Genomic DNA, 23,888 nt, shown 5'->3' with positions numbered 1-23,888 from the left:
ACAGCTACAGCTCTACCCAATTCTGGCCCTCCTGTTTCCTGACAGGTGCTGGGGCCCTGGGCCAGCTCATCTTTCTTGGGTGTCGCTGGACCTTACCCAGCACCACCCAGCTTTCTTCCTCTTAGCCGGGGCTTGAGCCCCATCTCACGATCCACAGTCCTTAGCCCTTGGCCAGGAGATAGCGTCCCAGAAGCCCAGGAGTGGGGCCGAATTTCCCAATCCTTAGTCCTGTGTCTTTTTTTTTTTTTAAGATTTTATTTGACAGACCGGGGTCACAAGTAGGAAGAGAGGCAGGCCGCCCGCCGAGTAGACAGCCCGATGTGGGGCTCGAACCCAGGACTCTGGGATCATGACCTGAGCTGAAGGCAGAGGATTTAATCCACTGAGTCACCCAGGTGTCCCTTAGTCCTGTGTCTTAACCGCCCCGGGCCGAGTGGCTCTGGGGGACACCGCTTTTCCTCTCGGGAGGGTGGCACTGCCTGCCGACCGGAGTGGAGCACGCCAGGTGTGGGCGCTAGAGGGCTGCAGGCCGTAGGGTGGAGCCCAGCGGGCGGTCGGGGGTGTGGGCAGCCGCTGTCAAACACACTCCCATAAACACGGGTGCGTGTCCTTCCCCATACAGACGGGGCCCCAGAGCGCCACGCACGTGCCTAGTCCCCACCGCGGCCGTGCTAGGGCATCGCCACAAGGCGCTGGGGTACGAGTGGCCGCAGAGGCCCCGGGCCGCGACGCCTTCCACCCCGAGACCCGCCAGCGTCCTCCCCGGCCGCGGTCACGCGACCCGGCTCTGCGCGCACCGCGGTCACGTGGCCAACGCCGCGCCGTCGCGCTTCTGGCCCCGTCGCGGTCACGTGGCGTCGCGCGCAGGACGGCGGGCGTGGCGCCGTTGCCAGGCGGCCGTTGCTAAGCGCCCGCTGCGTGCCCTGCGTGGAGCGCGCGGTGGCCGAGGCGGGAAGTGCGAGCGGCTACGCCATGGCGAAAGGTACCCGCGCGCTGTGGGCGGGGGCCGGGGGCCGGGGGCCGGGGGCAGGGTGTCGGTGCGGAAGGGGGCGGGAACGGGGCTCGGGGGGGGGGGGCCCGGGCCGGGGCCGGGGGCGGGGCGGCGGCGCGGCGGAGGCGGGGGGTCCGCCTCGGGGGGACGGGGCTCCGGGCGGGAGGTAGTCCGCGCTGCGGAGGCCGTGGTCGGCTGGAGGACCCGGGATGGCGCGCAGTATCGCTGTCGCCGCGCGGAGAGGGGGCGGGTGGAGCCCAGGCCCAGGCTTTGGCCCCTCCCTGGAAGATGTGGAGGCCGGCCACGGGACGCCCCTTCTCGTCGGCGGGGGCCTGGCATCTGGGGACGCGCCTTCCCGCCCGCCCGGGTCCTCACACCTTCCTGGCTCCCTAGTGTGGCAGCACCCGTTCCTCAACGTCTTCAGACACTTCCAGGTGGGCGAGTGGAAGCGCTCCACTAAGGAAGGCGATGTGGCTCCGGTGACCGTAAGTGGGCCGGGCTACCCGGCAGCCGCCCTCGGGACCCTGTCTAAGCCCTACTGAGAAACCTGTTAGAACCACCTGAGGGTCCCGCCGGTGGTGCCCTTCCTGGCGTCCCTGGGTGGACCGAGCTGCCTCCCCTTTCTCTGTCTTCAGGATAAGACTCTGAAGTGCACCGTGTACCGCATCCGGGGTCCTGTCTCTGCGGGCAGTTACATCCAGCTGCCCAGAACCAGCACCCAGTCTCTGGGGCTGACGGGCCGGTACCTGTACGTGCTCTTCAAGCCCCTGCCAGCCAAACATTTCGTCATCCACCTGGATATGGCCACTGAGGTGCCGAGCTGGGGGAAGTGGGGTTGGAGGGGGTGGGGGTGCAGGCTCGCAGCCCCTCTCGTCTCCTCACGGTCGTGCTGTGCCCTGCAGGACAGCCAGGTCATCCGTGTGTCCTTCTCCAACCTCTTCAAGGAGTTCAAGTCTACGGCCACGTGGCTGCAGTTTCCCTTCATCTGCGAGGCTGGGTTTTCTTTAAAAGGTGATGCCGAAATGGGGCGTGAGTGGGGGCGGTAGCCCTGGAGCGGTGGCCTGAGAGCAGAGAGGGAGGCGGGGGGCATGCCGTGGTTGGGGCTGGCCAAGTACAGAGTGCCGTGGACTGGCTGGTGAGACTGTGGGCGCTGATCCCAGCTCACGCTCTTCAGAGCCGGCTGGTGTCGCTCCCTCTGGTCCCCGGTGGACATGCCTACAACTGGACTTGCGGGACATCCTGCTCCTGTACCTGAACCGGCGCTACAGCCACCTCAAGAGCGTCAGGCTGTGTGCTAGTCAGCTGGTGAAGAGCCTCTACACCAGCGACTTGTGCTTTGAGCCTGGTGAGTGCCGCGCCGATGCCCCCGCCCTTACCGCTCTCGTTCTCAGCAGGAGGGGCTGACAGCCGGGCCCACGACAGAAACACATGTGCTGTGTCATCTTGGAGCCCCCCCAGCAACCGAGGCACCTGTCAGGGGCAGGGGGTGGTTGTGGTTGGGCCAGTGGCATCTGGTGTTGAGACTCGCCTGGGCTGGAAGAGAGAGCAGGGTGGGCCTCCTTCCCTGGACCGGCTCTGTCCTCTGTAGCTGTCAGCACTGCTGAGGCGCGGCAGGCGAAGCTGTCTGTCGTACCTGTACCGCGAGAAATGGCATTCCCGGTGCCAAAGGGGGAGAGCTGGTATGACCACTATGTCCACATCCGGTGAGTGGCTACGCCCATCCTGCGGGAGGCCGGCGAAGGGACGGCGGGCTGGTCACTGGACGCTGACTTTCCTTCCACCCTGTCAAGGTTTCCCAGAGACAGCTTCAGTGCGTCCTCCAAGCTGGTTCAGGAGAGCTCTTCGCCTCCTGAGGCAGGTGGGCCTGTGAGGTCAGCAGGGACTGGGCTTCGGCCCGCAGGCGCGTGGAGTTTCACGGAAGGGGGTGTTGATACTGGGGGTGGGGAACCTGGCAGGGGGGTACCCACAGGGCCCAGGGCTTGCCTCGAGGCTGTCCTGAGATGCCGGCTCCGTGTGGGAGGTGTAGGTGCTTGGTGTTCTCAGCCTTTCCAGGTAGGAGGATGTTGGGGGGCCCGGGGTAGAAAAGTGTCCTGCGGCTGTGGCTTGGCAGGAATGGGTGAAGCCCTGGGACCATGCTGTCCTCAGGCCTTTGTGCCCTCTGCTGAGCGGCTCCTGTGGCCTCTGGCTGTATTCCAGACTTCCTGGGGCGCGCGCCACAGGTTCTCTCTCACCCAGTGGCTTTCGGCAATCCCCTCCAGGACCGCGTGCCCTCTGTGGTGCAGGTGTTTGGCCCCATAGCCGTGAGTGCTCCTGTGTTCTTGGGGGCGGGGCTGGAGGGTGGCAGCCTTGGGGTGCTGACAGGCCCTTGTTCCCCTGTTGTCTTGTCAGGCTCCCTCAGAGCCCAGGCCCCTTCCAGAGGTCAACGTGTTCTGTGAGCGCTCAGAGCTCCCCAGTGTGAATGGCCCCAGTGACTGTAGCCAAGAGCCCTCAGCCAGGCCGGAGGTCACTGGCAAGCATGCAGCCGGCAGGGGTGTTCACGTGCCCACTCCTGAGCGGACTGTGGTGTCCGTGGCCCCGGAGGGTGTGGCCGTGCACGAGGTCAGTGCCTACCCTAGAGAAGGTGAGGGGTAAGCTGTTTCGCCATTGTGGGTGAGGCCTAGATGAGGTGTGGAGAAGGTCTGCTGGGTCTCTGAAACCTGTTGTTATCCAGCCTTCCCACGGAAAGCAGCGCAGGCAGGAGGACGAGAGTCCTGGCTTTGGACGAGAGTCTCTTCCCACAAAGGGTCCGGAGGCACTAGGTGATCCGTGGAGGCCTTGGGCTGCAGGCAGGGGCTGGAGCTGGGCTCCTCAAAGGGTCTGGCACTGAGGCCAGGTCCTGTCTTCCTGCCCCGGTGCAGCTGGCAGAAGCCCCCGGGACTACGTCGCTTCTCGGGAGGGAGGAGCCAGCATGGGCTGGTGCAGCCCCAGTGGGCAGGAGCCTCACCTCCTGGGGTCTCAGTGTGAGTTTGCCTGTTTCAGAGCCTTCTCCCGGATCCCGTCCTGCGGCTCAAGGGAGTCATTGGCTTTGGGGGCCACACCACCAAATGGGTGAGGGGTCCCGTGCTCTTGCTGGGTCGCATGAGTGTCAGTCACACAGAGGGGGCAGTGGGAAAAGCCTGTGTCTCACCTGCGTGGTTACGTGGACGTCTAAGCGTCCTCAGGGTGTAGAGTCCCTCCCCCCACCCCGCGGATTCCTGGCCCTGCCAGTGTCTGTGCACGGCACTGCGTTCCCTCGGCGGAAGCACAGGCGCCCCATCCCAGTGTCCGTTCCTTCTGTCCGGAGCGCAGGCCACGTGACCACGGGCCTAGGTGCAAGAGCTTTCCTATCCCTGAGAGCTCTCACGTGTCCTGTGAGGCTCTGATGCTTGTCTGGTGTGCGGGGCTGGTGTGGACACCAGTTTTGGGTCTGTGGCCCTGTGCTTGCCAGGTCCTTTTAGACGTGGTCTGAGTGTCTGTGGGTCCTGGTGTTTCTCTACCTCGACTCCGGAGTTTCTAATACTGGTGACAGGGTTTGGGGACATCCTGCGTGAGTGTATGCTCGTGACACGCAGGGGTTGTGCTGGGATTGGGGTGGGCGGAGGCTGAGCAGCCTCGGACGTCCGGGTCTGGCCCCTGTGCACAGGCTCTGTGGACCAAGGACGGCGCTGCTGTGGTGTATCCCTGCCATGCGGCCATCGTCGTCCTGCACGTTGACACCCGGGAGCAGCGCTGCTTCCTTGGCCACACGGACAAGGTGGTCGCCCCCTGCCTATCCCAGGGGAGGTTCATGCCTGCGGGCCCAGTGCCGTCCCCTCAACGTGCTGCCTCCTCCAGGTTTCTGCCCTGGCTCTGGATGGGAGCGGCTTGCTTCTGGCCTCGGCCCAGGCCCGGCCCCCCAGCATGCTGCGCCTCTGGGACTTCCAGACCGGGGAGTGCCTGTCCCTGTTCCAGAGCCCAGCCAATGCCCTCTGTTCCCTCAGGTGGGCGTGGGGCTTCGGCGAGGGGTGGGGGGCCAGCCCCAGCCACGCTCACTGCTTCCTTTCCTTCCGCAGCTTCTCCGACAGTGGGGCGCTGCTCTGCGGCGTTGGCAGGGACCGCCACGGGAGGACGGTAACAGGCCCGGGTTGGGGGGCTGGGGTGGCCGTGCCAGGCTGCAGGCAGAGTCCAGGCACTTAGGAAGCAGAGCTCCCCTGCCAAGCCCCTGCCCCTTGTGCCCCGTGTGCTGTCCTGTGCTCTCAGGCCGGCGCTCAGAGTCAGTGCTGTGCCCGCTCTCTCCACGGGCCGCATTTGGCGTGTCCGCCTTCCTGAGGTCAGGTGTGTCGGAGTGTCCCGTGTTTCAGCACAGGTCCGTCTCTGCTTGGAGCTCAGGGTTTTCTCTGTTCCCATAGTTGTGCCCAGCCCGAGTGGAGAAGCCCAGGGGGACACTTACGATTCTGGCCACCGAGCAGTCTTGCGTGGGAAAGGAGAGCTGAGGCTTGGGGGAGGCCGAGCAGGGTGGGGGTGGGCTGCGGGCGCTCAGTCTGGGCCTCTTGCAGGTGGTGCTGGCCTGGGGCACAGCCCAGGTGGGACGAGGCGGTGAGGCAGTCCTTCTGGCAAAGGCGCACACCGGGGTTGACATCCAGGCGTTTGAGGTGGCCTCTTTTGACGAAAGCAGGTGATGGTGCTGTCCCTGTGCTGCAAGAAGAAGACCTTGGTGGCCCGTGGGCCCAGATGGGGGCGGAGCCTGCTGCTCCCTGGGTTGGGGACCCCTTGTAACATCATGTCTGTGCCTCGCAGGATGGCATCGTGCGGGCAGGGCAGCGTGCGGCTGTGGCGGCTGCGAGGGGGGGAGCTGCGTTCCTGCCCTGTGGACTTGGGGGAGCACCGCGTGCTGGAGTTGACTGGTCTGGCCTTTGGACAGGCCCAGGACGGTCATATGCTGTGAGTCCTGCCCTCACTCCCGTGGCTGGCTGGGTCCCCTTCGCACTTGTCCCTTCAGCCCTTACCTGTCACCTCCTGGAGCAGCTATGTGTGCAGTCGTAGCGGCCACATCTTGGAGATCGACCCCCGGCGCATGGCTGTGCGGCATGCACGCCGCCTCCTGCCCGCACGGCCCCCTGATGGCCCCGCCTCACAGAAGCAGGCGTTCAGCTCGGGTAGGTGGATTTTCTGCAACATGGGCGGGGGGGAGCTGCGCTGATGCTGTGGTCTGACCCTGCCCACTCCCTAGGCCCTGGCATTTCCATCAGCAGCCTCAGCGTTTCCCAGGCCAGATGCGCCGTGGGTTCTGAGGACGGCTACCTGCGCCTCTGGCCGCTGGACTTCTCCTCTGTGCTTCTGGAGGCAGGTAGGACCGCGAAGCCGTCTCAGCATCGGAGCTACCGTGGGAGGGCCGTGTCCCTGGGTCATCCCCTGGCTAGACTTTAGCCCAGGGTTCCAGGGGGTCGAGTCTTGAGGCCAGGAGTGGTGGTCATCGGGGAGCCTGCCTGTTCCTGGCCCACAGACAGGTGGGTTTGCCTCTGTGGTGGCAGGGGCCCGGGAGCTCACTGAGCCACACTGTGTGCAGAGCACGAGGGCCCAGTCACTTCAGTGTGCATCAGCCCCGATGGTCAGCGTGTGCTGTCCGCCACGTCCTCCGGCCTCCTGGGCTTCCTGGATGTCCCATCCCAGGAGTACAGCGTGCTGGTTCGCTCCCACACCGCTCCGGTGCTGGCCCTGGCCACTGAGGGCAGCCGCGGCCAACTGGCCACAGTGTCCCAGGACCACACTGTCCGCGTCTGGGACCTGGTGACCTTGCAGCAGGTGGGGTGCGGCCAGAAGGGTGCCATCGCAGAGGGAGGGCCCGAGGGCCAGTGGGCGGGGTGAGGCAAGCGTGGAGCCTTGGGGGCCTGTGGGGCCACCTGGAGAGATGGGCTCTCAGGCTCTTGAAGCCCACGTAGCCCTGTCCCTGCCCGGTCTCATGGACCCCGCCCTTCAGCTTTATGACTTGCGGTCCCCTGAGGAGGCCCCGTGTACCGTCACCTTCCACCCCATGCGGCCAGCCTTGTTCTGCGGCTTCAGCAGTGGGGCCGTCCGCTCCTTCAGCCTGGAGGCTGCTGAGGTGCTGGTGGAGCACAGGTGGGTGCCCGTTGACTCCGGCCCCACAGACCCCCGAGGTGGAAGCTGAGGTGGCACGTGGGCAGCGGGGCCGGGCAGGGAAGGGCCGTGCACAGAAGCTCCAGCCCTCTGCCGCCCCTGGGGCGCCGAGTCAGGAGCAGCTGGGAGAGGTGTGGGTGGTGCGGCTCAGGGCCAGGGCAGCAGCTGTCCCTGTGTGGTGTAGGTGTCACCGAGGACCCGTCACCGGCCTGGCCACCAGCCCCGACGGCAGCCTCCTATTCAGCTCTTGCTCCTCGGGCACCTTGGCCCAGTACCAGTGCGTCAGCGCCCCATGCCGCATCTTGCGTGTGGCAGGTGAGGCCCCCACGCTGCCCCTTCCAGCCTCCTGACCACGTCCTTGTCCCGTCCCCGTGGGCCGGGGCTGGCCCACTGCCTGCAGCTCCCAGGTTAGCGTGGTTTTAGAACTTAGCGCCCCCCAGCATGAAAGGTCAGTGAGGGTCTGTGCCAACCCTGCCGCGGGAGGAGGCGAACGGCCTGGGTACTGGGTGGAGGTCGGGTCAGCGGAGCATGTGTGTTCCCTTTTGTGGCCACTTGGTAGTAACTTGAGCCAGTGGTGGTCCCTTTGGCAGCTGGCCGTGGTCCAGGAAGAACCCCAGCTAGTCCAGCGGTAGGTCGTGCCCACTGGTGTCCGTTCCCACAGTTGGGGGTAGGTCTGGGTCCCCCCCAGTTGACCCTGTGCCCCCACACTGCCGGCAGCTAACGTGGTGTGCCGGGACGCCCACCCGACCCCCAACGCCCTGGCGGTTAGCGGGGATGGCCGCCTGCTGGCCTTCGTGGGCCCTTCCAAGTATGTGGTGACCGTCATGAACGCAGCCTGCCTAGAGGAGGTGAGCGAGCTGGAGTCTTCTGTGTGTCCACGCTGGCCTGGCCAGTACACTCTGCATATGTCCCCAGCCGGGGACACGTGGCTCTTCTGGTTCCTTCAGACTGGAGGGTGGTAGGGAGGGACAGGGCTTCTCCTTGGGCCTGGGTAGAGTGCAAGGGAGTCGAGGGTGCAGGTGGGAGGTCACGCTGACCCCGAGAGAGTCTGATCCTTGCTGCCTGGACTCAGAATGTGTAAGCCGCAGGTGGGCAGGACTGCCGAGCGGTTGCCTGAGGCAACTCCCTTTCTGTGCTCGGGCTCCGGGGGTGCGCGCTCCACCTGGAGGCCAGGCCAGCGGCAACTTGCTGCCCTTCCCCAGCTGCTGCGAATCGATGTCAGCGCCCTGGATCCAGCCAGCAGCTGCTTAGACTCGGCCGTGGCCATCTGCTTTGGCCCTGGACCTCCTGGCCACCTGCTGCTGTCCACATCCTCTCACACAGTCACGGTGCTGGATACCGCGTCGGGCCGCGTGGTCCGGGAGGTGAGCCTGGGGCTGTGGTCAGCGTGTAATCTCTTCTCTCCCCACCCCAGCTCTAGTGCCTGCAAGGGCCGTAAGGAGGGTGGCCCTGGGCCACCTGCTGCTCCTTGGAAGTGGCAGTTCTCGCGGAGGGAGACTTCCCTTTGGGGGGGTCCTGTGATTTCTGGTCTCTCCTCACCGACCAGAGTGCTTCTTGCAGCTGCCAGGCGTCCACGCTGTGGCCTGCCCCTCCCTGGCGCTCAGCAGGGATGCCCGCTTCTTGCTGATGGCCGCCGACCGGGCCATCAAGGTGTGGGACTACGTGACGAAGTCCTGCCCCAGCTGCCAGGTGGGGGCCACAGGCAGGTGCCCGGTAGGTGGGTAGGAAGGAGGGCAGATGAGACGCCCCCTGCTCCCCAGTGCGTGCTGGAGCCTGCAGCCCCCGAGAGCCGCCGCCTCCTGTCCCTGTCTGGTGGCTCAGGGCTGCAGCCGGGCCTGCAGGATACATCGCCCTCCTGCAGTGGGACGTGGTACTTCCACCTGATGCCAGGGGACCGTGGCGCCGTAGCTGTGCCTCCAAGTCTCTTTGTGTGACTACCATTGCCCCCAGGTATATATTGGCCACTCAGAGCCCGTACACGCCGTGGGCTTCAGCCCTGACCAGCAGCAGCTTCTCAGCGTGGGGGATGCCATCTTCCTCTGGGACATTCTGGGTCCCCCAGAGAGGTCACCCCCAGGAAGGCAAGTGCCTGCCCTCAAGCTGCGTCTGCTGGCCTTCTGCTACCCTCTTCCTACCTGGTCTCTCGTTGCCTCTGCAGTGCTGGAAACTCGCCTGCGGCCGCCCCAACCTACAAAACTAGTGAGTGGCCCCACCACAGGGGCAGGCTTTGTGGTCATCTCTGGGGCCGGCTCTGCCATCTCTGTGGGTGGCGTAGGGCCCCTTCCTTTCCTGGGGTTCCTAGTGCAGAACTGGGGGTGTGTGGCCCAGGCTGGCTTCTTTTGTGTCCAGGCCTGGATGCAAGGCAGCTGGAGGACACGGTGTGTGGGGCCAACGGGCTCCCCCGGCAGCAGGTGCCCGAGCCATCCCCAGCATCCCCGCTCCAGCCAGGCATCTGTGTGGGGTCCCTCAAGGGTGACAACGGTAGGGCAGAGAGCCCCTGAGAGAGTGTCGAGCACATCTCTGCTCCAGGTCGGGGAGGGGTGGGGCAACAGCAGAGTCCTGCCCCTTCCTCTCACGGCTCCTTTCCGCCTTCTCCCCAGGCGCCTTCTCCTTGTCGGATGAAGAAGGAGTCTCTGAAGAGAGCCACAGCCCCGCGCGGCTCCGTCAGGCCTCGTGCCTGCCCATGCTGGTGAAGGAGGCCAGCAGGGCTGGAGATGGGGTCTGGGGGTCTCCAGGGGGCCCCTGGGGCCTCAGCATGGGTCCCCACCCCCATAGCTGGTCCAGTAAGCAGAAGAGGGGCAGCAGGACGGGGTGGGGATACTCGTGATGGACCGCGGTCTTGCGTGGGCTCCCGGTGGCCTGAGGGAGGCCCAGCTGCCGGACGGGCTGAGGTTTACTCTGTGACAAGCTGCGTTCCCTGCAGGGCAAGTAGGCTCGTCTGAGGCCCCAGCTGGGCCAGGCTAGCAGTGGGGTGTGGCCTGCCTGACCCCCCAGGTCTGCTGTGGGTCAGACGTGTGTCCTGCCCAGCGGTGCCTGGTGACTGTGTGCAGGGAGGGGTCTCTGAGGGGTTGTGGGTGCATTGATGTTTCGAGGCCTCTTCCTTCTCCGGTCAGGTGCTCACAGTGTCAGCAAAGCTCAGGTCGACCCCTCTGCTCGCCCAGACTGCTACAGGCACTTCCTGGCACGCTATAAGACCCCCCTGCTGGCTAAGGTCAGTTGGGGTGTGGGGGGGTCATTGCAGGCCCTTTCACAAGCAGACGCCCTACGAGCTCAGAGGTGGGGGTGGCATGGCCCGGTAGTTTTCTGGAGTGTCCTTTTTCCCCGGGAAACTCGGTTTCCTGGGGTCTCCCTGGGGTGGCCTCCAAAGCTCATAGCTTTGGTGATGGAGCTTTGATGATGGAGCTTAGATCTTGGTGACAGGTTCCCTGCAGGTGACTCCTCTACCCTGTGCCCGCACTCTGGCTTGGCTGGCCAGGGCTCTGGCTGTCCTGAAGACGCCCATAGTGGCCCCGGGTGGTGTCCTGATGAGCCCTCCCTTTCGGCCCTGGCTCCTTTCCATTTCCTCATCCTGTGCCCGTGTCCTCCCCAAGGTCTGCCTTGGGCCTTGCTGCCCTTCCCAGCCTCCCTAGATGCCAGGTGCCTCCCACTTGCGCTCTGCCGGCTTCTCGTGTGGGTTCCGGGACCTACGTTCCTGCCATTTGTCTCCGTCTTGGAGCCTGCACCTCCCAAGGCTCCATCCCAAGCTCCAGCCTGATCGGGGAGAGGTTGAGCTGGGGATGGGGGGGCGGGTGGCCGGGCACCATGCCGACACCCCAGCGTCCTGTCCGTGTCTTTGCAGAGTGCCTCTGTGTCCAACACCGGCGTGGAGCGTCTGCTGCTGAAGGTTGTCGTGGGCTACAATGGGAACGGCCGCGCCAACGTGGTCTGGAAGCCGGATACAGGTGGGGCCGCTGCACACCCTGGCTCCCAGCCCAGCCGCGGCAGGGAGGGCCCAGCTCTGTCGGCCCCGGGGAGAGCCCGTGAGCACTTGATATAACAGGCAGTTCGGGTGCCCGAGCTGGAACGCCTTTTCCTGGTAGCTTCTTGTGTTCCGGTCCCTGAGTGGCTTTCCCGGCGTGAGCCCCCGTGGCTGTGGAAGCAAGCAGGGATGGTGCAGCCTGGGCCCCAGCGGCCTGGCTCAGGGGTGCCCTCCCTGCCCACAGGCTTCTTTGCCTACACATGCGGCTGCCTGGTGGTGGTGGAGGACCTGCATTCTGGCGCCCAGCGACACTGGCTCGGCCACCCCGAGGAGATCTCCACCCTGGCCCTCAGCCATGGTGCTCAGGTACCAGCCCTGCATCCCGCCTTCTCCACCCAGGGCTGGGCCTTGAGAACCGCAGCCAGCTCTCCCCTCCAGAGTGGGACGAGGGATGCTGTTCCAGCCTTCCCTCCAGCCAGAACCGCAGTGGGACTGTGGGCCACTCTGTTCTGGTTGACTGCCTGTCCTCCTGCCTGCCAGGTCCTGGCCTCAGCCTCGGGCAGCCGCGGCACTGCCTCCCGCTGCCACATCTGCATCTGGGACGTGCCTGGGGGCTCCTGCCGGCACTTCCTCTCTTACCACAGGACCGCTGTGCAGGCTCTGGCATTTTCGCCAGACGATGAGCTCCTTGTCACACTGGGTCAGTTGGAGTATTGAGAGGACAGTGGCCTCTGGACTTTGCTACCCGTCCTGGGACTCCTGGGCAGCTGATGCAGCTACCATGTGTCTTCCCCAGGGGACTATGGCGACCGCACTCTGGCCCTGTGGAGCACGGCCACTTATGAGCTCCTGTCTTCCACCCGCCTCCCAGAGCCAGTGCACGGCGTGGCCTTTAATCCCTGGGATGCCAGCGAGCTGGTCTGTGTGGGCCAAGGTGCCGTTAGTCTGTGGCTCCTACAGCGGCGTGGGACCGATGTCAGCCTCCAGGTGCCAGAGTTCAGAGGCTGTTCCAGACGATGGGGTCGGGCTGGGTCCCAGGACCCTGCTGACCCCTGCTGCCCTCGTGTCCCTTCAGGGACACCGAGTGCCCATCCCCGAGGAGGTGAGGGCGGGTGAGCTGACTTCGCTCTGCTATGGGCCCGTACCTCTGCTGTACTGCGGCTCCAACGCTGGCCAGGTCTGTGTCTGGGACACAAGTGCCGGCCGTTGCTTCCTGGCCTGGGAAGCCGACGACGGTGAGATCGGTGGGTGCCCAACAGCGTCCCCACGGCCCCTCCCTGGGAGACACCAGCTGGAGCTCTGGGCGCCTGGGGCAGGGCTTATGCCGCCTCCTGCCTCCCAGGAGTGCTGCTGTGTTCGGGTGCACGGCTGGTCAGTGGCAGCAACACCAGGCGGCTGCGCCTCTGGGCGGTAGGGGCCGTGGCGGAGCTGCGGTGCGAGGGCTCGCGCGCCAGGTGAGCTGCCGGCCGGCTGGGGCTGGGGAGGGGGAGGCCAGTGTCCTGCAGCCCGAAGATCAGGGCACATCCCCAGAGCCCCAGGTCCCTGGGCTGTGGCTCCCGCTGCCCCTTCACCCCCCTGCCCCCACCCTCCACCCCAGGTCTAGCTCTGTGTTCATGGAGCGTGAGCTGACCTTGGACGGGGCCGTCGTGAGCGCGGTCTTCCACGACAGCATGGACATGGGCGTGGTGGGCACCACGGCAGGCACGCTCTGGTACGTTAGCTGGGCCGAGGGCACCAGCACCCGCCTCATCAGCGGCCACAGGAGCAAGGTGAGGGCATTTCCACCCTGGACAGAGGCAGGGCAGTAAGCCACACGGGCTCTGCTCTGCTCCTCCCTTCCCTGGTTTGCTCCAAGGCCAAGACCAGCAGTCTGGTGGGTTTGTGTAAGTGGCCCAGGCAGTCTCCAGGTGAGGAGAGCCTGGAACTTTGTGCTAACCCTGTCCGCACGGGCCTTGCATGCGTCCCCACCCGGGCATTTTGGCCTTCTCTGTCCTTCTTAGTTTGTCCTTTTTTCCTCATAATCTATTTGTTGAAAAAATGAGCTGCTTTGTCCTGGAACCTCCCACCAGCTCAGCTGGACCCGCCTCTAGGCCCTTATGTTCCTGGGGTCCGAGAGCGCTAGAGGCCAGGCCAGGGTCTGGTCCAGGGCTGCTTGCTGTTGGCGCTGTGCTCGTAGAATGGCCCCTGCTCAGCAGGGCCTGCTGGGGTGCTGCTCGGATCCTGACCAGGAGAGACGGCCTCGCAAGCTTGGTTTTTTCCCAGGTGGCGCCGAGGCGGGAGTGCAGGGTGGGCGAGTCTCTCCCTCCTGGGCCGGGTCTCCTGAGTGCAGGCTTGGTTCCTCGGCCGCCGGTGGAGGTCTGCAAGTTTGTGAGGCTCTGTGCGCACTGCTGGGTGGGAATGTGGGTCCAGCTTCCTCGCAGTCACTGCTTCTCGTGATGCCCTTCAAGCCCCGTCTTTGGCCAGGGGCAGGTTCTTCGAGTTGGTTCCCAAATCCTTTTCCTTTTTTTTAATCTTGTTTTAATCTTCGTTTGTTCTGACATAATGGTTGTCATCAGAGGAACTTGGATGGGGGAGTGTCGTGTGCTGCTTGTGGATTTTTGGTGGCAGCTCTGTGTTCGGGTACGAAGTACATACCGTAGCCCTTATCCACTGGGGATCTGTGGTTTTGTTATCTTCACAGAATTGCACGACCCTCACCACAATCCCATTTTGGGGCATTTCCCCTCCCTAAAAGGAAGCCCCTTACCCTTTAAACCACCCGCCCCCCCGCCCCGCCCCAATTCCCCTGCCCAGCCCTTGGGACTCCCTGGCTGACTCTGTTGCTGTGGATTCAGCTGTTTTAGGCGTTCCTGTCCGTCTGCCCTCTCTCAGCGAGCACAGGGCCCTCCAGGTTGTCTGTAGCACAGCGTGTGTCAGTGCCAGACACAGCTCCGTGTCCGTTCACCTGCTGGCACACGGGCCCTTGGGTCCTACAGCCTTGACCGGAGCTGGTGGCTACTGGTGACGTCCCTCTCGTGTGGAGGGACAAGGTGTTCCAGGGTCCCCTCTGCGGCTCCATGCAGAACTGGACTTGGCTGTTCCTTCTCAGAGTCTGGGGGCCCCTCCTATTTCCCTCAGGAAATGGTCCAAGTGCCAGAGGGGCCTGCCGCTGCTCAGCCAGGCAGCTTGGTTCCTTTTTTTTTTTTTTTTTTTTTTTAAGATTTTATTTATTTATTTGACAGAGATCACAAGTAGGCAGAAAGGCGGGGTGGGGGGGTGGAAGCAGGCTCCCTGCTGAGCAGAGAGCCCAATATGGGGCTCGATCCCAGGACCCTGGGATAATGATCTGAGCCGAAGACAGAGGTTTTAACTCACTGAGCCATCCAGGCGCCCCCGGTTACTTTTTTTCCACATGACATATTAGGAGCTCAGATTTATCCTTGAAATTCACGTCCGAGTCTAGAGTGTGCTCTTGTCCTTTGTGGGCACGTGGCTTTTGTGTCTACTGTTCCCTGTGCTCCTGCCTGGGCTGTCTTCCTCCACCTTCTGTGTGCAGCTCCCGAGGACATGTCCTCACCCATTGTCATATCACCACTTTTTAGGGCCAACCAGAACAGTCCCTTCTGTGCTGGCTTAGCAAGTGAGCCATCAGGTTCCGTCCCACCCGGGTCTCGTGTGGGGATACTTGGGACAGAGGCCAGGACGGGTTCTTGATGCTACGTGGAGGTGGTTGGGGCCAGGCAGGCTTGTGTGGGAGATGGCGCTCTCCTCAGAAAGACCACCTGGGGCGTCCGGCGGGCTGGCTCCGGTGAGTGTGCGAGTCTTGATCTTGTGGCTGCGAGTTTGAGCCCCATGTCAGGAATAGAGTTAGGTTAAAAAATAGAATCTTTTGGGGCGCCTGGATGGCTCAGTGGGTTGGGCCTCTGCCTTCGGCTCGGGTCATGATCTCAGGGTCCTGGGATCGAGTCCCGCATTGGGCTCTCTGCTCAGCAGGGAGCCTGCTTCCTCCTCTCTCTCTCTCTGCCTGCCTCTGTGCCTCCTTGTGATCTCTCTCTCTGTCAAATAAATAAATAAAATATTAAAAAAAAATAGAATCTTTTAAAAAACAAAAAACACCTGGGGCTGCCATGTCTCTCCTGTGCCTGAGGGCCCTGCAGCCTCAGCGTGGCCGGCTGCCTGGCTCCTTGCAGGTGAATGAGGTGGTCTTCAGCCCCAGCTCGTCCCACTGGGCCACATGCAGTGATGACGGGAGTGTGAGGGTGTGGTCCCTGGCCAGCATGGAGCTCCTGATCCAGTTCCAGGTGCTGAACCAGGTACCGGGGGCCCTGAGGGCCGAACCAGACCCCCTCCAAGCCCTGCCTGGTCTCCGTGTCCTCCCTCGGTGTCTATCCCAGCCTTGGGGCTGGGCCCGTGTTCCCCACGCCCAGGGGAGTGCCCGTGTCTTCCTCCTGTGGGCCCCCCAGAGCTGCCTCTGTCTGGCTTGGAGCCCCCCCTCCTGCGGACGCCCAGAGCAGCAGCAGGTGGCAGCTGGCTACAGTGACGGCACCCTGCGTGTCTTCAGCATCACCCGCATTGCCATGGAGCTCAAGATGCACCCCCACCGGGCTGCGCTGACGGCCCTGGCCTACTCCGCTGATGGTGAGCAGTGGGGCCCATGGGGCCTCCGTGTGCTCACCCGTCTGGGCTGGGGGCCAGGGGCTTGCAGGGTAACGTTGTGGCCCTGTCTGGCCCAGGTCAGACCATTCTCTCCGGAGACAAGGATGGGCTTGTGGCTGTGAGCCGCCCCCGCACAGGGATGACATTACACGTCCTGAGCGACCACCAGGGCGCTCTCATTTCCACTATCCAGAGCAAGAGCAAAGAGGTGAAGTAGCCTCATGAGCTGGCAGGGCCTGACCTGGGGGATGTTGGCAGGGGAGGGAGATTGGGTAGGGCAGGGCGGGAGACACCCACCAGCCCTTCCCCAACCTCAGTATGGAGACTTCGGGTCAGAGGGGGCCGACCTGTGGCTGGCTGCCAGCTCAGACCAGCGCATCAGCATCTGGGCCGCCGACTGGCCGCGGGGCTGCTGCGAGCTCGTGGACTGGCTCAGCTCCCCATCACCCACGCTCACGGAGGTAAGGGTCCTGGGGGCACAGGGGTGGGGGGTGGTGCCCGCCCATCTGACCAGTGTGTGTGCTCCTCCCCAGGCTCCCAGCCATCCCCCGCCCTGTCTCGTGGCCTTCTGCCCCTGGGACAGGGCGCTGCTGGTGTGTGCGGGCCTCAGCATGCATCCAGAGCTAGTCTTCTACAACCTTCACCAGAAGCAGGCACGTGTACCCCCCACCCCTGTGTGGTGCCGGGAGCCCGAGGGCTGGGGAGGGGAGAATCACATTCACTGTACACAGGTGGTGGAGAGGATCCCGTTGCCATTCTTTGCCGTGTCCCTGAGCCTGTCCCCCGGGGCCCACCTCGTGGCCGTTGGCTTTGCCGGTGAGTTCTGGTGCAGTGGGACCGAGGGGAGCCGAGGGGCTTGCCCGTGCCCCACGTGAGACCGTTCTCACCTCAGTGCCCCAAGTTCCTCATCCCTGCAGTGGGGCGAGGACACACGCCCAGGTGCACTGTAGGGTCAGGAGATGAGGGGTGTGAGGTGCTGACTGTGGGACCCACACCCAGGGCCTCAGCAAAGGGACTCACTGGCCTAGCTTGGGGCCTTGGAAGCCGATGGGCTCTCCATTAGGTTTGGTGTCCCTGGTCCCAGCTTCAGCAGTCCCTGGGGTGTGGAGGACACAGGGCTTTGAGCACATTTTCTTCCAGAGGCCCCGGCACTGGGACAGGGCGGGGACCCGGGGCCCCAGGAACTACACAGTCACGGGGTGTGGTGGGCGCAGCCCTCTGCCTGCCCAGCCCAGCCCCATGCCGTCTGCCCCCAGAGCGAGTGCTGAGGCTGGTGGACTGTCAGTCGGGGGCCGCGCAGGACTTGGCCGGCCATGACGACGTGGTGCAGCTGTGCAGGTTTGCCCCGTCCGCCCAGCTGCTCTTCTCAGTGGCCCACGGTGACATCTTGGTGTGGGAAGTCATGGGCCACCGGGCCTCCGAGCGGGCCTTGAGCTCAGGGCCTCCGCCTGACTGAGAAGCGGGGTTGTCCGAGGGCCTCCTGCTGAGCCAAGAAGGCCTGGGTCTGTCCACGGCAGAGGGCCTGGGATTGTCGGTCATCGAGACCTTGAACTTAAGGAAGGTTCTTGCTGGGCTCTTCACCTGCGGGCTCTCCTAGGTCTCTTCCTTGTAAACTTTAAATAAACGTGGGTGTTGCATTCTGGCGTATGGTCTGCTGGTCACTCCAGGCTTGATCGTGGCCTCCACCAAAGGCTTTGACCTCCTGCTCCCCGTGCAGGAGGGGGCCCGGCGGACCTGCAATACCCAGTGTGTCCGCGCGGTGGCGCTGTCGCACGACCGGGACACTCTGGCCCGCTCGGTTCGTTCGTGCGGCTCGGCGGGCGGGGGGCCGGAAGTGCGGGTGAGGGGCCGGAAGTGCGGGCGGGCGGGGGATCGCTGGTTGGGATTGGGACTGGGGTCGGGACCCGGGTCGGGGCCGGGGCTGGGGCTGGGGACGGGGTGGGGGTCGGGGTCGGGCCCGTTCAGCCGCCATGAAGCGGGACGTGCGCATCTTGCTCCTGGGCGAGGGTAGGCGCCGGGCTGGGGAGCCGGGCGGGGGTCTCGGGGCCGGGGCGGGGGCGCGGCGACCGTGGCCGATGCGCTGACCGCGCCGCCCCGCGCAGCCCAGGTGGGAAAGACGTCGCTGATCCTGTCGCTCGTGGGCGAGGAGTTCCCCGCGGAGGTGAGAGGCGCGCGCGGCCGCAGCCCCCGGTGCGGGTCCCGGGCCTCGGGCCGCCCTCACGCCGCGTCCGCTGCAGGTCCCTCCCCGCGCCGAGGAGATCACCATCCCCGCAGACGTCACCCCGGAGAGGGTGCCCACGCACATCGTGGACTACTCAGGTGGAGCCGGCCGGCCGCGCTGTGCCCTGGGGGCGGGGTGGGGGCGGGCTCCCGGCGGTCTCCGCAGCCCCAGTGTCTCCCTCCTTCCCCGCAGAAGCCGAGCAGACGCCGGAGGAGCTCCGGGACGAGATTCACAAGGTGCGCTGTGTCCCTGAGGGCTGCGCCCCCGCTGCTGCCTGCCGGGGATTAGGCGGAGGAGCTCAGGGGCCTCGCTAATCCTACCACTTGTCGGGTTCCCTGGGCTCGCCCTGCCGGACGCTGGAGAGGGGAGGGACCGTGCTACTGCATGGCTGGCCAGCCCGCTGGCTCTGGGGAGAGGTGACCCCTTACCCAGGCCTGTGCCCTGACTGCTTGTGCCACCATCCTGTAGCCCAGGGCACTGCTCTGAGCTGCTGAACTACAGCGGGTGCCCTGAGCCAGGCTCCAGGTCACTGCTACCCACTTGTTACCAGGAGCACCTGCGTCCTGGGGCATCACCGGGCTAGGGTGAAGGCCTCGGCTACCCAGGAGCAGCTGCCTTGTCAGTCCTCCCTTGGGTCTTTGTCACTCCGTGCCTGCAATGACCCAGGAATGCAGGGCTGCTGCCCAGTGCCCAGTTCCAAGGCTGGAGGCCTGAGCCTTGCGGGAGATCCGGCAGATCTGGTGGCTCCCGAGGAGGGGGTGGGAGGACTTGTCAGGAGGAGCAGCTGACAGTGTCTGGGGGTCCCTGGCTGTGGCCGGGTGCTGAGGGGGGTGGTTCCAAGGCCTCTGGCTCCAGCAGGCGGCGTGGAGCCGGAGGCCCGTGCTCACGCCGTGCGTCACCCATTTCTCACAGGCAGATGTGGTGTGTATGGTGTACGACGCGTCTGAGGAGGCCACCATTGAGAAGGTGAGGCTAGGAGCTCCTGCGCCGCACGTCCTTGCCGCTGGCACCCAGTCCCGTGTTGTTCTCTGAATAAACTGCAGATGGACACAGCTGACCCAGGCCTTGGGTTCTGGGAGCATGTCGGCCCTCCCTTCCCACAGAGCATCTGGGTGGTTACCAGGATTGTGGCGGGGGCTGCCTCGGGCTGCTGATTCCAGGTTCCTTGGGGGTGTTTGGGGACTGTTAGGATCAAGTGAGGTCCACCTGCCAACTGTTTTCTCCAAGTGGTCACGTTCCTGGTGTCCAGAACTTTGTTCCTCAGCGGGCCTTGACCTCCTCCAGTCCAGGTAGGAGTTCCAGACCAGGGCCTGCCTGTGCTCACGGCTAGGTCTTTCTTCTCAGATACGAACTAAGTGGATCCCACTGGTGAATGGGGAGACCAATAAAGGTTCCAGGTAACGGGCAGGGCCCAGGTGGGTGGGAGCCACTGGTTCCCCCATCCGCGGTGACCGCTGGCCTCTCCCTGCAGAGTCCCCATCATCCTGGCAGGCAACAAGTCAGACCTGCGGCCAGGGGGCTCGATGGGGGCTGTGCTGCCCGTCATGAACCAGTTCCCTGAGATTGAGACATGTGTGCAGGTGAGCGGGCGGCTAGGGCGCGTGCCCGGGTGCTGCCGGCCTCTGGACACCCCAGGTCTCCCGAGAGACAGCCCGTGCCTGCCTCTTGTCGGGGCGCCCTTCGCATTTGGTGGTATTGGTCACGTCTCTGCATCTGTCCCCGTGACCCCCAGTGCTCTGCCAAGAACCTGAGGAACGTCTCGGAGCTGTTCTACTACGCGCAGAAAGCCGTGCTGCACCCCACAGCCCCGCTCTACGACCCAGAGGCCAAGCAGGTGGGCAGCAGGCTCTGGGGAGGCGGCCAGGCCAGCGGGAACAGTGGTGCAGGACACGCGCTGAGCCGGCTGTCTCTGCAGCTGAGGCCCGCGTGTGTCCAAGCCCTCACACGTATCTTCAGACTCTTGGACCAGGATTTGGACCAGGCGCTCAGTGATGAGGAGCTCAACACCTTCCAGGTGCGGCCCCCCTCTCTGCTGGTGCTGCCCATCCCTGGAGGGCACAGGCAAGCACTCACTGGGAAAACTGGCTAGCTGACAGCGACTTCCCTCGGGGGCAGAAATCCTGCTTTGGGCACCCGCTGGCCCCTCAGGCCTTGGAGGATGTGAAGACAGTGGTGTGCAAGAACGTGGCCGGAGGCGTGCGGGATGACCGGCTGACCCTGGACGGTGAGTCTGGACGCCCTGCCATGCCCTGGGAGTAGCAGGGGCCTGCCGGTGCTCGGCGCTACCTGCCGTCTGTCTCTTCCGGAACAGGCTTTCTGTTTTTGAACACGCTGTTCATCCAGCGGGGCCGTCACGAGACCACATGGACCATCCTACGGCGCTTTGGTTATGGGGACACACTGGTGCTGACCCCGGACTACCTTGTCCCGCCGTGAGTCGGGGCGGGGCTCCCTGGCTGTGGGGAGTAGGGATGGGACAAAGTGGAGGGCCCCTGCACCGACAGCATCCGGCTGCCTTCCTGCTACAGTGTTTGGCTGAGGCCTGGTTCGTGGGAAGCATGGTGGGCAAGGGGCTCCCCCGGGACCTGGGTACCGGACTGTCCCGCCTCCCCGCAGGCTCCACGTGCCCCCCGGCTGCAGCACCGAGCTCAACCATTTTGGGTACCAGTTCGTGCAGAGGGTGTTTGAGAAGCATGACCGGGTAAGGGTGTCGTGAGCTCTGCCCTGCACCGCTGCGATCCCGCCCGCCTCCCGGCCCATGTCACCGCAGCCCCTTTGCCCGCAGGACCGCGATGGCTGCCTCTCGCCTGCAGAGCTGGACAGCTTCTTCAGCGTGTTCCCCGCTACCCCGTGGGGCCCACAGCTGCCTCTTGAGGTCTGCACCGAGGCGGGCCGGCTGTCTTTGCATGGGTACCTCTGCCAGTGGACGTGAGTTCAGCCCTCGCCCTTGGGAACACTGCCCATGCTGGCTGCTCGGCTCTGACCCTGCGCTGCCCGCCCCTCCCGCCCTCAGCCTGGTGGCCTACATGGACGTCCGGCGTTGCCTCGAGCACCTTGGCTACTTGGGCTACCCCACGCTCTGCGAGCAGGACTCGCAGGCCCACGCCATCTCAGGTGGGTGCCCGCCCTCCCCCCCCCCCCGAGCCCAGCGCCCCCTCCTGGCACCCCCCTCTGTCACACTGCCCCTGGTTGTCCATCCGCAGTCACTCGTGAGAAGAGGCTGGACCAGGAGAAGGGGCAGACGCAAAGGAACGTTCTCTTGTGCAAGGTGGTGGGGGCCCGCGGAGTGGGCAAGTCCGCATTCCTGCAGGCCTTTCTCGGCCGCAGCCTGGGGGTGAGCATCTGCAGGTGGCGGGCGGGGGCTCTGGTATGCGTCTGGGCCAGCGAGCTTCAGTCGCCTCCCTTCTCCACGCCAGGACACCAGGGAGCCCGTGGAGGGACAAGCCGTCTATGCCATCAACACGGTGCAGGTCAACGGGCAGGAGAAGTACCTGATAGTGAGTACTGGGGTCCCTGGGACAGACCCTGGGTCCGCGCTGGGCTGGGCTGTGTCACCATGGCCCACGGGGCTGGCCCTGCACCCCTCCCTGAACCCAGGCTCTGTCTAGCTGTGCGAGGTGAGTGCGGACAGCCTGCTGGCCACGGCACCTGATGCCACCTGTGACGTGGCCTGCTTGGTGTTTGACGGCAGCGACCCCGGGTCCTTTGCACCTTGTGCCAGTGTCTACAAGGCAAGTTCCCCCTGGCAGGTCCCTCTGGGGCAGTCCCCATGCCTCAGCCGCCCGGGGAGGTCCCCTCACGCAGCCTCTCTTTCTGCAGCGCCACTACATGGACGGGCAGACCCCTTGCCTCTTTGTCTCCTCTAAGGCCGACCTGCCCGAAGGCATCTCTCCGCCCGGCCTGTCCCCTGCAGAGTTCTGCCGCAGACACCGGCTGCCCGCCCCGGCCCTGTTCTCGTGTGTGGGTCCGGCTAAGCCCAGCACTGCTGTGTTCACCCGGCTCGCTGCTATGGCCGCTTTCCCGTGTGTACCTGCACGCGGCCCCGGGGTGGGAGGCTGGGCGCCGTCCCGGGAAACCAGTGGTCCCTGTGGCCCGGAAGGCAGGGCCGCTGTAGCGTTGAGGCTAGAGTCACTTGGGTGCAGGGTGGGCCCTGTGCCCACGCGGACAGAGAGCAGCCCCAGGAGGCGGGGCGGGGGCTCTGACAGTGGGCATCTGGGCAGCACCCCTGGGGCGCCTCCAGCCAGCCTCTTTCCTACAGACACCTGGTCGACGGGGAGCTGCACACCACCTCCTTCTGGCTGCGGGTGACACTGGGGGCCATTGGGGCTGCTGTCACTGCTGTCCTCAGCTTCTCACTCTACAGGGCCCTGGTGAAGAGCCGGTGAGGCCACCAGGGTACTGGTGTGGGGGCCACCTGCTCGCGGGGTCTTCCTTCTGTCTCAGCTGGGCTTCTGGGACACTGTCCACTGGCCTTCCTGAGCCCCAGGGACAGGCCCCCCCAGTCCTGGCAGCCTGTGTTCCTACCCAGCTGCAGATACCAGGCACCACCCGGTTGGGGTATCACATGTTGGAGGGACTGGGCGTCCTGGGTGAGGAAGCAGGAACCCCAGACCCACGTGTTCTCCGGGTGGCATGAAGGGGGTCAGAAGACTGAACTCTGGGCCAAAGGTGGGGGCGGGGGAAGGACATGGTTGAGCATCTCAGGGCCTCTCACACTCCTCCCGGAAGACATGAAGTGGGGTCCCCTGATTAAACTTCACTTATATCTTTTGCACCTGGGATCCTGATTTCTGAAGGCGACTTTTCTCGAATCTACTACAACACGTCCTTTGTCTCAACGTGGGCTGGAAACCTCACTCCTGAGCCACACACCCTTCTCCAGGCCTGGGTCCCCATTCTGAGGTCTCCCTCAGGGCCCAGCTGTGGTCTGGGAGCCTCTGCATCCATCCAGGCCCGAGCTGGCCTGCGGGGTTAGGAGAAGCGAGACCTTCCTGACGGCTGCTCCCACCCGTTGTGAGCTCAGCAGTCTGGCTGGGGGTGCCGAGGGGTCTAGGACTCTGGGATGGGACTGGGGTGTGCCCAGGTACCCTGCTTCTGGTGTGCAGGGTTGGACTGGTCTGGGAAATTGCCATTTTTCTTCACACCCTGGCCAGATGCCTTAGCCCCCCTCCTTGCGTAGGGGACAGCCAGAGAGCCCCACCCTGTAGGGTGGGGAGTGAGAACCTTCGTTGGGCTGAGGAGAGGGCCCAGTGTGGGGCTGGATCATCTACTTGGTTTGTGTTCTGGGAGAGCCTGCAGTGTGGCTGGTCACGCCCTCCTTCCTGGCATCGGGCCCTCTCTGCAAGGCAGCCTCCCCCAGGCCCCAAGGTGCTGCTGTGGGAGGTGATGCTCCCCAGAGATGCTGCGGCCTGATACAGGTCTGGCTTGACCCTGAAGTTCTTCCACCGGCCTCCCAGCCCCACTGGCCTTTGTCCTATGGGCGTGGTTCTCACCTGCCTTCGGGTGGGGCTGGCTGCCAGGAGTGTGGTCTGTGGCATCAGGATTGTGAGTGGCCCGTGAGGGGTAGCTCTGACGGCACGTCCCCGTGGTCTCTGTCGCATCCTTCTATGTAGAGCTCTCCTTGCCCTCCCCAGAAAGTAGGGACACTTTCCTAGCCCAGCTGCAGCCCCGCACTGACGTCCGTGGGTCTGCCTGGGCTACCTGTGAATTTGCGGAGCCGGAGGTCCCCCTGTCCACCACTGAGCCACAGGAGTGGTCAGGGGTCTCTGGTCCCAGGTGGGTGCGGTGGGTTGGTGTCGGTGGACTGAGTGGAGACAGCTGCACCAAGCCTCCCCCAACTGCCCCCACTAGACGCCCTTTTGCAGGTGGTGGGGCCCGCGGTGGGGCTGCGGTGCGTGCCTGGCAGGGTTCCCTGGCCTGAGGAAGGCGTCCCGGGCAACCAGGAAGGGGCT

At 64.7% G+C, this 23,888-nt stretch overlaps 2 protein-coding genes across 9 annotated transcripts; both read left to right on the top strand.

Annotated features, from left to right (window-relative positions):
• The first annotated feature begins 928 nt into the window (after nucleotides 1-928).
• On the top strand, nucleotides 929-17,353 carry WDR90 (WD repeat domain 90). Of its 6 annotated transcripts, XM_044234100.1 has the most exons (42): nucleotides 929-982; nucleotides 1,385-1,476; nucleotides 1,627-1,803; nucleotides 1,894-2,002; nucleotides 2,166-2,336; nucleotides 2,580-2,694; nucleotides 2,782-2,849; nucleotides 3,188-3,291; nucleotides 3,380-3,589; nucleotides 4,010-4,078; nucleotides 4,653-4,763; nucleotides 4,844-4,989; nucleotides 5,062-5,119; nucleotides 5,545-5,663; nucleotides 5,786-5,929; nucleotides 6,014-6,144; nucleotides 6,219-6,335; nucleotides 6,555-6,790; nucleotides 6,966-7,105; nucleotides 7,308-7,438; nucleotides 7,841-7,971; nucleotides 8,326-8,487; nucleotides 8,684-8,812; nucleotides 9,074-9,204; nucleotides 9,282-9,322; nucleotides 9,473-9,604; nucleotides 9,724-9,906; nucleotides 10,237-10,334; nucleotides 10,962-11,064; nucleotides 11,326-11,447; nucleotides 11,622-11,781; nucleotides 11,878-12,068; nucleotides 12,157-12,325; nucleotides 12,424-12,535; nucleotides 12,679-12,850; nucleotides 15,251-15,373; nucleotides 15,524-15,698; nucleotides 15,794-15,924; nucleotides 16,034-16,177; nucleotides 16,250-16,369; nucleotides 16,448-16,532; nucleotides 16,973-17,353. In XM_044234100.1, the coding sequence occupies exons 1-42, from the start codon at nucleotides 973-975 to the stop codon at nucleotides 17,170-17,172; spliced, it is 5,472 nt and encodes a 1,823-aa protein (XP_044090035.1). In that variant the 5' UTR covers nucleotides 929-972; the 3' UTR covers nucleotides 17,173-17,353. The 6 variants fall into 6 exon arrangements, with proteins under 6 accessions (XP_044090035.1, XP_044090034.1, XP_044090033.1 ...); XM_044234099.1 differs by having other exon boundaries at nucleotides 15,218-15,373; nucleotides 16,250-16,532; XM_044234098.1 differs by having other exon boundaries at nucleotides 15,218-15,698.
• Nucleotides 17,354-17,641: 288 nt separating this feature from the next.
• On the top strand, nucleotides 17,642-22,711 carry RHOT2 (ras homolog family member T2). Of its 3 annotated transcripts, none has more exons than XM_044234101.1 (19): nucleotides 17,642-17,723; nucleotides 17,819-17,877; nucleotides 17,954-18,035; nucleotides 18,130-18,173; nucleotides 18,850-18,903; nucleotides 19,282-19,334; nucleotides 19,409-19,517; nucleotides 19,670-19,771; nucleotides 19,853-19,951; nucleotides 20,053-20,161; nucleotides 20,249-20,369; nucleotides 20,554-20,638; nucleotides 20,723-20,865; nucleotides 20,951-21,051; nucleotides 21,141-21,271; nucleotides 21,354-21,434; nucleotides 21,546-21,668; nucleotides 21,757-21,959; nucleotides 22,196-22,711. In XM_044234101.1, the coding sequence occupies exons 1-19, from the start codon at nucleotides 17,687-17,689 to the stop codon at nucleotides 22,320-22,322; spliced, it is 1,863 nt and encodes a 620-aa protein (XP_044090036.1). In that variant the 5' UTR covers nucleotides 17,642-17,686; the 3' UTR covers nucleotides 22,323-22,711. The 3 variants fall into 3 exon arrangements, with proteins under 3 accessions (XP_044090036.1, XP_044090037.1, XP_044090038.1); XM_044234102.1 differs by having other exon boundaries at nucleotides 17,667-17,723; nucleotides 21,805-21,959; XM_044234103.1 differs by having other exon boundaries at nucleotides 17,702-17,723; nucleotides 17,824-17,877.
• Nucleotides 22,712-23,888: the final 1,177 nt, after the last annotated feature.

The sequence above is a fragment of the Neovison vison genome, chromosome 14 (assembly GCF_020171115.1).
Source record: "Neovison vison isolate M4711 chromosome 14, ASM_NN_V1, whole genome shotgun sequence".
Taxonomy (NCBI): Eukaryota; Metazoa; Chordata; class Mammalia; order Carnivora; family Mustelidae; genus Neogale; species Neogale vison.
Note: the sequence above shows the minus strand (reverse complement) of the source record. Positions and strands in the feature narration are given on the sequence as shown.